Source organism: Ictalurus furcatus, chromosome 12 (genome assembly GCF_023375685.1).
Source record: "Ictalurus furcatus strain D&B chromosome 12, Billie_1.0, whole genome shotgun sequence".
Taxonomy (NCBI): Eukaryota; Metazoa; Chordata; class Actinopteri; order Siluriformes; family Ictaluridae; genus Ictalurus; species Ictalurus furcatus.
Window position 1 is genome coordinate 29,786,316 of NC_071266.1, and position 11,888 is coordinate 29,798,203.

The 11,888-nt window shown below is 43.1% G+C and overlaps 2 protein-coding genes across 4 annotated transcripts; both read right to left on the reverse strand.

The window, feature by feature from the left end:
- Positions 1-616: 616 nt before the first annotated feature.
- Positions 617-7,495, reverse strand: ccdc134 (coiled-coil domain containing 134). 3 transcript variants are annotated; one of them, XM_053638468.1, is made up of 8 exons: positions 7,363-7,482; positions 7,024-7,263; positions 4,768-4,882; positions 4,488-4,609; positions 4,227-4,311; positions 3,922-4,103; positions 3,758-3,829; positions 617-3,612 (listed from the first exon to the last, which is right to left on the reverse strand). In XM_053638468.1, the coding sequence occupies exons 3-8, from the start codon at positions 4,868-4,870 to the stop codon at positions 3,487-3,489; spliced, it is 690 nt and encodes a 229-aa protein (XP_053494443.1). In that variant the 5' UTR covers positions 4,871-4,882; positions 7,024-7,263; positions 7,363-7,482; the 3' UTR covers positions 617-3,486. The 3 variants fall into 3 exon arrangements, with proteins under 3 accessions (XP_053494443.1, XP_053494445.1, XP_053494444.1); XM_053638470.1 differs by having other exon boundaries at positions 7,166-7,263; positions 7,363-7,415; XM_053638469.1 differs by having other exon boundaries at positions 7,172-7,495.
- Positions 7,496-9,639: 2,144 nt separating this feature from the next.
- On the reverse strand, positions 9,640-11,245 carry LOC128616020 (meiosis inhibitor protein 1). Its single transcript, XM_053638472.1, has 5 exons — positions 11,167-11,245; positions 10,963-11,069; positions 10,401-10,532; positions 10,199-10,302; positions 9,640-10,122 (listed from the first exon to the last, which is right to left on the reverse strand). The coding sequence occupies exons 1-5, from the start codon at positions 11,237-11,239 to the stop codon at positions 10,071-10,073; spliced, it is 468 nt and encodes a 155-aa protein (XP_053494447.1). The 5' UTR covers positions 11,240-11,245; the 3' UTR covers positions 9,640-10,070.
- Between the last annotated feature and the right edge of the window lie 643 nt (positions 11,246-11,888).

Sequence of the window (11,888 nt, forward strand, 5' to 3'; positions counted from 1 at the left end):
ATACACTCAAGGCTCAGCACAGCTGCCTTTAACTCCACACACACACACACACACACACACACACACACACACAAGGAAGAGGGTTGCAAAAACTTCTCCAAAATGATCTGAGACTGATAGACTCCTACAGAAATCAGTACTCCAGGTCATTGTTGCTGAAGATGAATTATAGGGTGCACTTATTTTTTCTCACCTGGATTCTGCATGTTGGTTTATTTTGGGTGAAAATGACTACATATTGATATCAGTTGTGATTTTTGTTGTTGTCTGTCTGTAGAAGTTGGTGAGGACCACACGATATTATTTAAACCCTGATGAATAGAAACAGAGAACTGAAGGAGGGTGAACTCTTTTTCCCTCGTCACGGTTATTCACAAAATCCAAACATTAACAACTACACGAGTAATTATAATGAACATTCTGAGAACTTATTTTGTTCTTTTACCTCAGTCATCCTCAGGGATCTGTTCCTGGCAGACCAGACAGAGGTTTGAATCAGTTATCCGACTCGATTCTTTTAGGTAAATGATGAGTCGACTCACAGATCTGAACAACCTTTTTTGGTGATTCAAGAACAAGGGAATTGGTTTTAGAAATGAAAATAACAGCAGGAAAGAGATTTTACAGTCATGTTGACAGCATTTACAGTAAATTACTATACATCACAGATGTTAATTCAGATTTTAGTGTAAGAACAGGAACAGTGTATTCTCAGACACTCCCTCTCTCGCTGTTACACATCTGGAAGGTTTAGAAGTGTCTCCGCAAATAAACTGAAAACTTTTACTGACATGAAACAAATATTGACACGCAATTTAAACAGAATCTGTACAAATGTAGTAAATATTTAATATATCATTTTGAACATATTGTACAATCTCCACCGTCCTAAAGTCACAATTATGCTCTCAGGATCTGATGATAATTAGTTATATGATCATGATAATTAACACACACACACACACACACACACACACACACACACGATTATATCTTTAAATAAACTAGCTGTCTAAACCAGGTTTGAAAATTCCACTAGATCTGTAGGTCTTTCTGCAACACGCCACACATCACTGAATAAAAAGCAGATTCCCAAGTTTCCATTAAAGGAGTTAAAGTTCCCCTGAGCTTGCACAGCTGTGTTCCAATACTTCTGTAACACCAGCCCCTTGGTGAAGTGACCTCAGCTACCTCAAGAGCCTTGTGCTATTACTCTCTCAGCTCAAGCGTAGTGTATTATGTGTGCACTTCTATGATGTAACAAGGGGAGCTCTTCAAGGGGAAGTGTTGGACACAGAATTGGAACACAGGGCACATATTACTGTACATCCTACCTACATACAGGTGCATCTCAAAATCTGAATATCGTGGAAAAGTTCATTAATGAACGTAAATTAATTCAAAAAGTAGAACTTTCATATATTCTAGATTCATTACACAAAGTGAAATATTTCGAGCGTGTTTTTGTTTTAATCTTAATGATTACGGCTTACAGCTCACAGACATCAAACATTCAGTTTCTCAGAATATTCGAATAAGGAATTTATAATACAGAAATGTTGACCTTGTGAACAGGATGTTAATTTATGCGCTGATACTCGGTCAGGGCTTTAATCCTTGTGCAGGAATGACTGCATCAGTGCGGCGTGGCATGGAGGCGATCAGCCTGTGGCACTGCTGAGGTGTTCTGGAAGCCCAGGTTGCTTTGATAGCGGTCTTCAGCTAGTCTGTATTGGGTCTGGTGTCTCTTGTAGATTCTCTATGGGGTTCGGGTCAGGCGAGTCGGCTGGACAATTGAGCACAGTAACACCACGGTCAGTAAACCAGTTACTGGAAGTTTTGGCACTGTGGGCAGGTGCAGAGTCCTGCTGGAAAAGGAAATCCACACTGCATTGGCTCCCAGTGAAATCTCACACTGATTATAAAATACTTTTATTAACCTATAAAGCACTAAACGGTCTCGCACCACAGTACATAATCGACCTTTTGGTTTTCTATGTTCCGCCATGCCTACTTCGATCAAAAGGTGCAGGCTATTTGACGGTACCTCGAATAGTGAAGACTACAGCAGGGGGAAGAGCTTTCTCTTATAGAGCCCCACAGTTATGGAACAGTCTTCCTATTAGTGTTCGGGACTCAGACACAGTCTCAGTGTTTAAGTCTAGGCTTCAAACGTATTTGTTTACTCAAGCCTACCCTGAATAGACTTTCTGTTACGCTAAGCACAGTCCTAATAATCTCTTCTCTCCCTCTCTCCTTCTGTCGAGCCACACATGATTTTATGGAGATACTAGAGATCCTGATCCTCTCTGCTCTCCGGACCTGCCTGATCCGTTTCGGATGTCCTGCCTCTGGATGGAGCTCTCATTACACCAATTCCAGACTGCTGGGACTACGGCTGCTCCTAAGGCCATACAGACTTCATATAAATCCATAATGAACTTTTTCACACTATCTGTTGTTACCCAGATGAGGATGGGTAACCTCCTAACCCTAACCCTTCTGAGTCGGGTTCCTCTCAAGGTTTCTTCCTCTTAAAACATCTTAGGGAGTTTTTCCACACCACCGTCACCACCGTCTCACTCAGTTGGGATAAATTCACACCTTTAATATCTGTATACCGTGTTGATATTTCTGTAAAGCTGCTTTGAGACAATGTCTATTGTAAAAAGCGCTATACAAATAAAATTGAATTGAATTGAATTGAAATCAGCATTGCCATAAAGCTCGTCAGCAGAGGGAAGCATGAAGTGCTCTAAAATCTCCTGGTAGACACTGCATCGACTCTCGACTTGAGAAAACACACTGGACCAACACCAGCAGATGACATGGCACCTCAAATCATCACTGACTGTGGAAACTTCACACTGGACTTCAAGCAGCTTGGATTCTGTTCCTCTCCACTCTTCCTCCAGACTCTGGGATTATACTGGGATCTACTGGATTTTTGATTTCCGTGAGCTGTAAGCCATAATCATCAATATTAGAACCGAAAAAAAGACTTGAAATATTTCACTTTATGTGTAATGAATCTAGAATATATGAAAGTTCCACTTTTTGAATTAAATTATGGAAAAAAATGAACTTTTCCACGATATTCTAATTTTCTGAGATGCACCTGTAAATAATCAAAGGTTATAAAGACAGTCATGTCCTGTTAAACATTATTTATACAATTTAATAAATCTGGTTATGTTTGCTTTACATTATTTATATGATCTATTTGCGCTCAGCATTAAAGTGAATTCGTATAAAACGTTTAATAAACCGTCACAGCTCAGTGTTTACATGTAATGTTTCATCCATTCCTGTGTAATCTGTTCTTTTTCTCCCTGTATTCTGTCGTTCTCCGGCTCCTCTACCTCGTCTACACCTGATGTAGCTCTGACTCTCAGATCTGTGTCTCTCTCTCTCTCTCTCTCTCTCTCTCTCTCTCTCTCTCTCTCTCTCTCTCTCTCTCTCTCAGTGTTTGTCCAGCAGGGGGCGTTAGAGTTCAGAGCGAGAACGGGAAATTCGTGGCCCTTTCCTCATCTCTTTCCTCTTCTCCTCCTTCCTCCTGTGCTTCTGTTCTTCACGGAGAATCTTCTGGAAGGCCTCCGCAGTGTGGAGCACCTGAGAGACAGTCAGGAGAGAGAGAGAGAGAGAGATACCGCATCTTATTACCACAGTGCTGTTGAATTCTGGAATGTGATTGGTCAGAAGCTGTTGTACATGATGTTTATATGTAAAGCACTGTGTGCGTGTGTGTGTGTCTCACGTCATCTTTCTCTGTACGGTAAGGGTTAATAAAGTCTGGAGACTTCTCTGTGATTCCCAACTCCTGAGACATCTGCAACGAGAGATTAGATCTTCCAGCACATGAACATGTCAAGTTTTAGCATTGATGTGTTTTTAAAGGCGCTCTTTGATGACATCACGCACCAGAGTGAGGACTTGTTGGTGACTGCCTCCGTGAAACACTCCAGACTGGTTACAGAAGCTCAGCCCCCAGCGCAGCGTCTTCTCCCACTCAGCGTTACGGTCGTAGTAGTGATGGACGATACGTGGGAAACGCAGAGCTACGTCTCCGAAAAACGCCGTGTTCTCCACCACGTGGGAGTACGCTACATACACAACCAGAGTGTGAGAGAGACGCTGTGTGAACATCACATACCACCATCATCATCATCATCATCATCATCATCATCATCTATTCATCTCATTACAGGAGGACGAGAAGCACTCACCCTCTTTAATTTTATCATCCAGAGGAAACGGATCATCTGGCTGCAGATTAGCAGCGACAAGAACAGCTCTGGATTCCTCTAGTACCTACACACACACACACACACACACACACACACACACACACACACACACACACACACACACACAGGTCAGGACCGAGACTTCTGAGGCCGGTGCTCAGAAACAGATTTAGAGATAGAAAGACAAGCTGATTGGACAAGACAGAAAGATGAGCTGATTGGACGAGAGGAACGCAGAACCTTGAAGAGCCCCTTCAGCATGATGTCGATAATTTTGTACTGCTGATTTACGTCGTTCAGATCCACCAGATTCTTAAGAGCGTTCAGCTGATCCTTCCTCTTCACCTCAAACAGACGCTTATCTAACACACACTTAGGAAAATAACACACACCCCCACACACCAATATCAACCTCACACACACACACCCCCCAATATCAACCTCACACACACACACACACACACACACACACACACACACACACACACACACACACACACACACGTGTACAGTAGGATACAGATCTCCAGGTTGGAGTCGTGTCTGTGTCGGGGTGTGTCAGAGTTTGTGGAACACACAGCCCCAAATGCTGCAATCAGCAGCACAGCACACACACTCAGCATGGCGTGACACACCTGTAACACACAGGTAAAGAGCACACTGATATAAGGTAGAGACACAGGTAGAGACACACTGGTATAAAGCTCCTGTGTGAAAGATGCAGAGGTCACATGACCAGATAAAACTATTCACTACATAGTGCACTACAGTAGATTAGTCATTCTGTAACCGAAAGCATAATGAAGACAGACCCATGGTGCAGCCAGGTGTGTCTAGGACACCTGGAATAGAGCAGACAGACAGGTGCAGAGCTGGAGTACTCTCTAACTCACTCTGCAAGTAAATTAGTGTAAATGATCTGCTCATTTACATCCTTGTCTTCACCACTAACGTCATTTCTCTCTGACTTCAACACATAAAACACTCCTCATTCTAATATGGGATTGTTTCTATAGTAACAGCTTTTTAAAAAATTAAACAAAACAATATTCAACAAAGGAAAACGTATCATCTTTGATAAAGAAACCTGTGTAAAACAACAACGTGAGTAATCGCTGATATGGTGACGTTTCTGTAAAGAGACATTTCTGTACAGTTTCTCTCAACATGACAAGCTGCGTTTCTGTCTTTAACTTAAAGAGAGAGGGAATAGAGAGAGAGGGGGGGAATAAAGAGAGGGGGAATAGAGAGAGGGAATAGAGAGAGGGAATAAAGAGAGGGAATAAAGAGAGGGAATAAAGAGAGGGATGGTGAGGGAACGAGTGTTTATAGCTGCTATAATGTAAGTGACAACAAGAAGTAAGTTTCTCAGGGACATTCCTGAGCGTTACACACAGATATAATTAAACAGAAGATTGATGTGCTGCTTTTTAATAAATAAAAGGTCATTATTGGGGAAGTGCTGTGGTATAAGAGGAGTAAAACACTGGGGTCTGCATCACACCATCCTGGTGCTGAATGTTATATCAGACTGAATCAAATGAAAACCATTAAACTGCAACAGTACATTAAATGTAGCTGTGAAATTAAAAACGTACCATGGCTCCATTCTTCACTCTCTCCTTACACTGCTACCTCCATACCTCATACCTGATACCTCATACGTGATACCTCATACCTCCATACCTGATACCTCCATACCTGATACCTCCATACCTCATACCTCCATACCTCATACCTCCATACCTCATACCTGATACCTCCATACCTGTTACACTTCTGACACCTGCTGACCGTGAACACCGTTCTGCTGAGCAGAGCTCCACATCTCAAACTACTGTCCCATAATGTCTTACATCTTATTCCTTTTATATTTCACTCACACACACACACACACACACTCACACACACTCACTCACTCATTCACATCATCTGTCCCATAATGTCTTACATCTTATTCCTTTTATATTTCACTCACTCTCGCTCACACTCACACACACTCTCTCCTCACTCATCATCTGTCCCATGTCTTACATCTTATTCCTTTTATATTTCACTCACTCACACATACACTCATTCACATCATCTGTCCCATAATGTCTTACATCTTATTCCTTTTATATTTCTCTCACACACACACACACACACACACACACATCATCTGTCCCATAATGTCTTACATCTTATTCCTTTTATATTTCACTCACTCTCACGCTCTCGCTCTCTCTCTCTCTCACACACACACACACACACACTCTCTCTCTCTCCTCACTCATCTGTCCCATAATGTCTTACATCTTATTCCTTTTATATTTCACTCACTCTCACGCTCTCTCTCTCTCACACACACACACACACACACACACTCTCTCTCTCTCTCTCTCTCCTCACTCATCTGTCCCATAATGTCTTACATCTTATTCCTTTTATATTTCACTCACTCTCGCGCTCTCTCTCTCTCACACACACACACACACACACACACACACACACTCACACACACACACACACACTCTCTCTCTCTCTCTCTCTCCTCACTCATCATCTGTCCCATAATGTCTTACATCTTATTTATTTTGTATTTCACTCACACTCACACACACACTCACTCACTCACTCACTCACTCACACTCCTCATCTGTCGCATTAGCACGCGCTCAGAGCGGATCACAGTTCATAAACCGGTATGCTAATGAATTAAGATAATAAATAATAAGACCGGAAGTAGTGTGAGAACGCAGTGGATGATTAGAGCTGATGGATGAATGACTCGTACCTTTTACACAGGAAGACAGGAAACAGGAAGCAGCGGCAGCGGCAGCGGACACATCAAATCTACATTCACACAGATCTGTAACGCGTGTGCGTGTGCGCTGTTTAAAGTGATGACGTCGCGTTATTAACGCTCATTTACATACACACACCGGGCTCGCGCGCTGCCCCACCGCCGACCAATCACAGCGCAGCTTCTTCACACTCAGGTCCCACGTGGCGTTTATTCTGATCTCATTTCCTCCTGTAGAATAAGGATGAGTTTATATGTCTTTACTTTCACTTTGCAAACTCTTTAAAATGTACATAAATAAATAAAGATAAATAAAGTAAGAGAACATACCGTGTCGCGCGCCACACTTCCACACGGAGCGGTTTGAGTGACGCACAGGGCCGCGTCAGAAACACACTCCTACTCCCTATGAAGTGCACTGTATGGTCACTCCGTCCATACCGCACCTGGTTTGGACACTGACCTCCCGCGGTGCATTGTGGGATACCGGGAGTGCTCATGATCAGTTATATTATCTTTAAAGCACAGAGACAAGGGTACGGAAAGAGCAACGCTCCCTACCTAGTGCACTACCTAGTGGACCAGCTGTGGTTCAGACACACTACTGTTAAACACACACTGGATTAAATAGGACAGATTCTGATCTCTTTTAAACAGTAATACCTTCTACAGACTCTCCCCAAAACACACACACACATATATATATATATATATATATATATATATATATATATATATATATATATATGTGTGTGTGTGTGTGTGTGTGTGTGTATTTTCCAGCACTGCCTTAACCCTCTTGGGCATGGAGTTCACCAGAGCTTCACAGGTTGCCACTGGGGTCCTCTTCCACTCCTCCATGACCACATCACGGAGCTGGTGGATGTTAGAGACCTTGTGCTCCTCCACCTTCCGTTTGAGGATGCCCCACAGATGCTCAATAGGGTTTAGGTCTGGAGACATGCTTGGCCAGTCCAGCACCTTCACCCTCAGCTTCTTGAGCAAGGCAGTGGTCATCTTGGAGGTGTGTTTGGGGTCGTTATCATGCTGGAATAATGCATACTGATCATGCTCTTCCCTTCTGAGTCGGGTTCCTCTCAAGGTTTCTTCCTCTTAAAACATCTTAGGGAGTTTTTCCTTGCCACCGTCGCCACTCAGTGGCTTGCTCAGTTGGGATAAATTCACACCTTTAATATCTGTATACCGTGTTGATATTTCTGTAAAGCTGCTTTGAGACAATGTCTATTGTAAAAAGTGCTATACAAATAAAATTGAATTGAATTGAATTGAATGCTCTGCTTCAGTATGTCACAGTACATGTTGGCATTCATGGTTCCCTCAATGAACTGTAGCTCCCCAGTGCCGGCAGCACTCATGCAACCCCAGACCATGACACTCCCACCACCATGCTTGACTGTAGGCAAGACACACTTGTCTTTGTACTCCTCACCTGGTTGCCCCACACACGCTTGACACCATCTGAACTAAATAAGTTTATCTTGGTCTCATCAGACCACAGGACATGGCTCCAGTAATGCATGTCCTTAGTCTGCTTGTCTTCAGCAAACTGTTTGCGGGCTTTCTTGTGCATCATCTTTAGAAGAGGCTTCCTTCTGGGACGACAGCCATGCAGACCAATTTGATGCAGTGTGCGGTGTATGGTCTGAGCACTGACAGGCTGACCCCCCACCCCTTCAACCTCTGCAGCAATGCTGGCAGCACTCATACGTCTATTTCCCAAACACAACCTCTGGATATGACGCTGAGCACGTGCACTCAACTTCTTTGGTGGACCATGGCGAGGCCTGTTCTGAGTGGAACCTGTCCTGTTAAACCGCTGTATGGTCTTGGCCACCGTGCTGCAGCTCAGTGTCAGGGTCTTGGCAATCTTCTTATAGCCTAGGCCATCTTTATGTAGAGCAACAATTCTTTTTTCAGATCCTCAGAGAGTTCTTTACCATGAGGTGCCATGTTGAACTTCCAGTGACCAGTATGAGGGAGTGTGAGTGCGATGACACCAAATTTAACACACCTGCTCCCCATTCACACCTGAGACCTTGTAACACTAAGTCACATGACACCGGGGAGGGAAAATGGCTAATTGGGCCCAATTTGGACATTTTCACTTAGGGGTGTACTCACTTTTGTTGCCAGCGGTTTAGACATTAATGGCTGTGTGTTGAGTTATTTTGAGGGAACAGCAAATTCATACTGTTACACAAGCTGTACACTCACTACTTTACATTGTAGCAAAGTGTCATTTCTTCAGTGTTCTCACATGAAAAGATATCATCAAATATTTACACAAATGTGAGGGGTGTACTCACTTTTGTGAGATACTGTATATAACTGTACACAACCTCATTCATAACAGTGTACTCATGTATCAAATCCTTTAAAAAAAAAAAAAAAATATATATATATATATATATATATATATATATATTAATATAACTGTACACAACCTCATTCATAACAGTGTACTCACGTATCAAATCCTTACATTATATATATATATATATATATATATATATATATATATATATTGTAAGGATTTGATACAATATATATTTCTACTTAATATACTGCATACTGTATATTGATGCATCATGTTTTCACTTATTACTTATATATTATTTTTATTCATGTTTTAGAACATTCAGCTATTATGTGTGTGTGTGAGTGTGTGTGTATAACATGTTTACGTTATAATTATTACCTGACCTCACCACAATTTACTGAACTCATAACTCCTAATAATAATGAAATACACTATCAGAACAATAACAATGCACCACTGAGGTGTGTGTAATACAGTCAGGTGGTGTGTGTGTCTGTGTGGAGGAGTGTGTGATGTTTATGAAAGTGACAATGAAGAAGAATTTGTACAGGAACAGAACAAACACAGTAACATATATAAAGAACAAGTGTGAATGAAGACTGTTAAATCCAGTAAACTCCTTCATTACTTTACACACAGTCTGAGTGCCTCTGTGTGTGTGTGTGTGTGTGTGTGTGTGTGTGTGCGTGTGTTAAAGCTAGTGATTCACAGTGAAGTCAGCAAGGCAGATGGATAAACGTCCCACTCGACTGAGACACAGTTAAGGACAAATACGAGTGTGTGTGTGTGTGTGTGTGTGTGTGTGTGTATGTGTGTGTAGGATACAGTAAAGAGCCAGTGCTGGTCTCTGAAGGACGCAGATGGTGGAGGGACTCTAACAGGCTCTCCACTCTCAGTTTCACATCTTCACTCAGAGAACACTCACTGCCCTGAGACACACACACACACACACACACACACACAAATATATTTATAGAATATCCACAGCAGAGAAGCAGAGGGAAAATAAATGTGTATTTGTGTGTACCTCAATCAGCAGACACTTAAGAGTGTGTATGGTGTTTCCACTCAACTCTTTCAGTCCTGTTTTCTCAGCAGTTTCACACACACACACAATGTTCGACTCCCACTGCACTCTGTTTCCAGACCAACGGACCAGCTACACACACACACACACACACACACACACACACACACACACCAAACAGTCCGTCTGTTGGTCTTTATAATCATTCGTGATTTGCTGCACACTGAAATGCTTCCATTTATTGCGTGTGTGAGTATGTGTGTGTGTATGAGTGTGTGTGTGTGAGTGTACGAGTGTGTGTGAGAGTGTGTGTGTGAGTGTGTGAGTGTGTGTGTGTGTGTGTGAGTGTACGAGTGTGTGTGTGAGTGAGTGTGTGAGTATGTGTGTGTGAGTGTACGAGTGTACGAGTCTGTGTGTGAGTGTGTGAGTGTACGAGTCTGTGTGAGAGTGTGTGTGTGTGTGAGTGTGTGTGTGAGTGTGTGTGTGAGTGTGTGAGAGTGTGTGTGAGTGTGTGAGTGTGTGTGAGTGTGTGAGTGTGTGTGAGAGTGTGTGAGTGTGTTACCAGAGTCATTAAGCTGAGTGTTGCTGGGTGCAGTGTAAGATATTCTCCTGAATTCAGCAGAGAGTACAGCAAGAAACCATTCCAGGGCTGACACACCACATGCTGAACTACACACACACACACACACACACACACACACACAGAGTAAAGTGGTGGATCTGTAGTAGCACACACAATAAATTATTGACACACACAGATCTATACCTATAGCTGGTCTGCCTCTGCTCAGGAAGCGTATGAGTGAGTTCAGACAGTTCACAGACACACTGAGGAGCATCTCCTGCTTCTGTTTCACATACACACAGAGACACACACACACACACATGCGCACACACACACACACACACACACATATATTATATGAATAATACATTTCATTCAGGTTAGTAGACCACAAAACAGAACAAATGACTGCACATCTACTGTAATAAGACGTGTGTGTGTGTGTGTGCATGTGTGTGAGTGTGTGTGCACGTGTGTGTGCACGTGTGTGTGTGCGTGAGTGTGTGCGCGCGTGTGTGTGCGCGCGCGTGTGTGTGTGCGCGTGTGTAAGTAAGTGAGCATGAGTGTGTGTGTGTGAGTGAGCGAGTGAGTGAGTGAGTGTGCGCGTGTGTGTGTGACTGAGCATGAGTGAGTGAGTGTGCGTGTGTGTGTGAGTGAGCGTGAGTGAGTGAGTGTGCGTGTGTGTGTGAGTGAGCGTGAGTGAGTGAGTGAGTGTGCGTGAGTGGGTGTGTGTGTGTGTGTGTGTGAGTGAGTGTGCATGAGTGAGTGTGTGTGAGTGTGTGTGTGTGTACGTGCGTGTGTGTGAGTGTGTGTGTGTGCGTGTGAGTGTGTATGTGTGTGTGTGTGTGTGCGTGCGTGCGTGTGCGTGTGTGTGTGTGAGTGTGAGTGAGTGAGTGAGTGAGTGTGTGTGAGTGTGAGTGTGT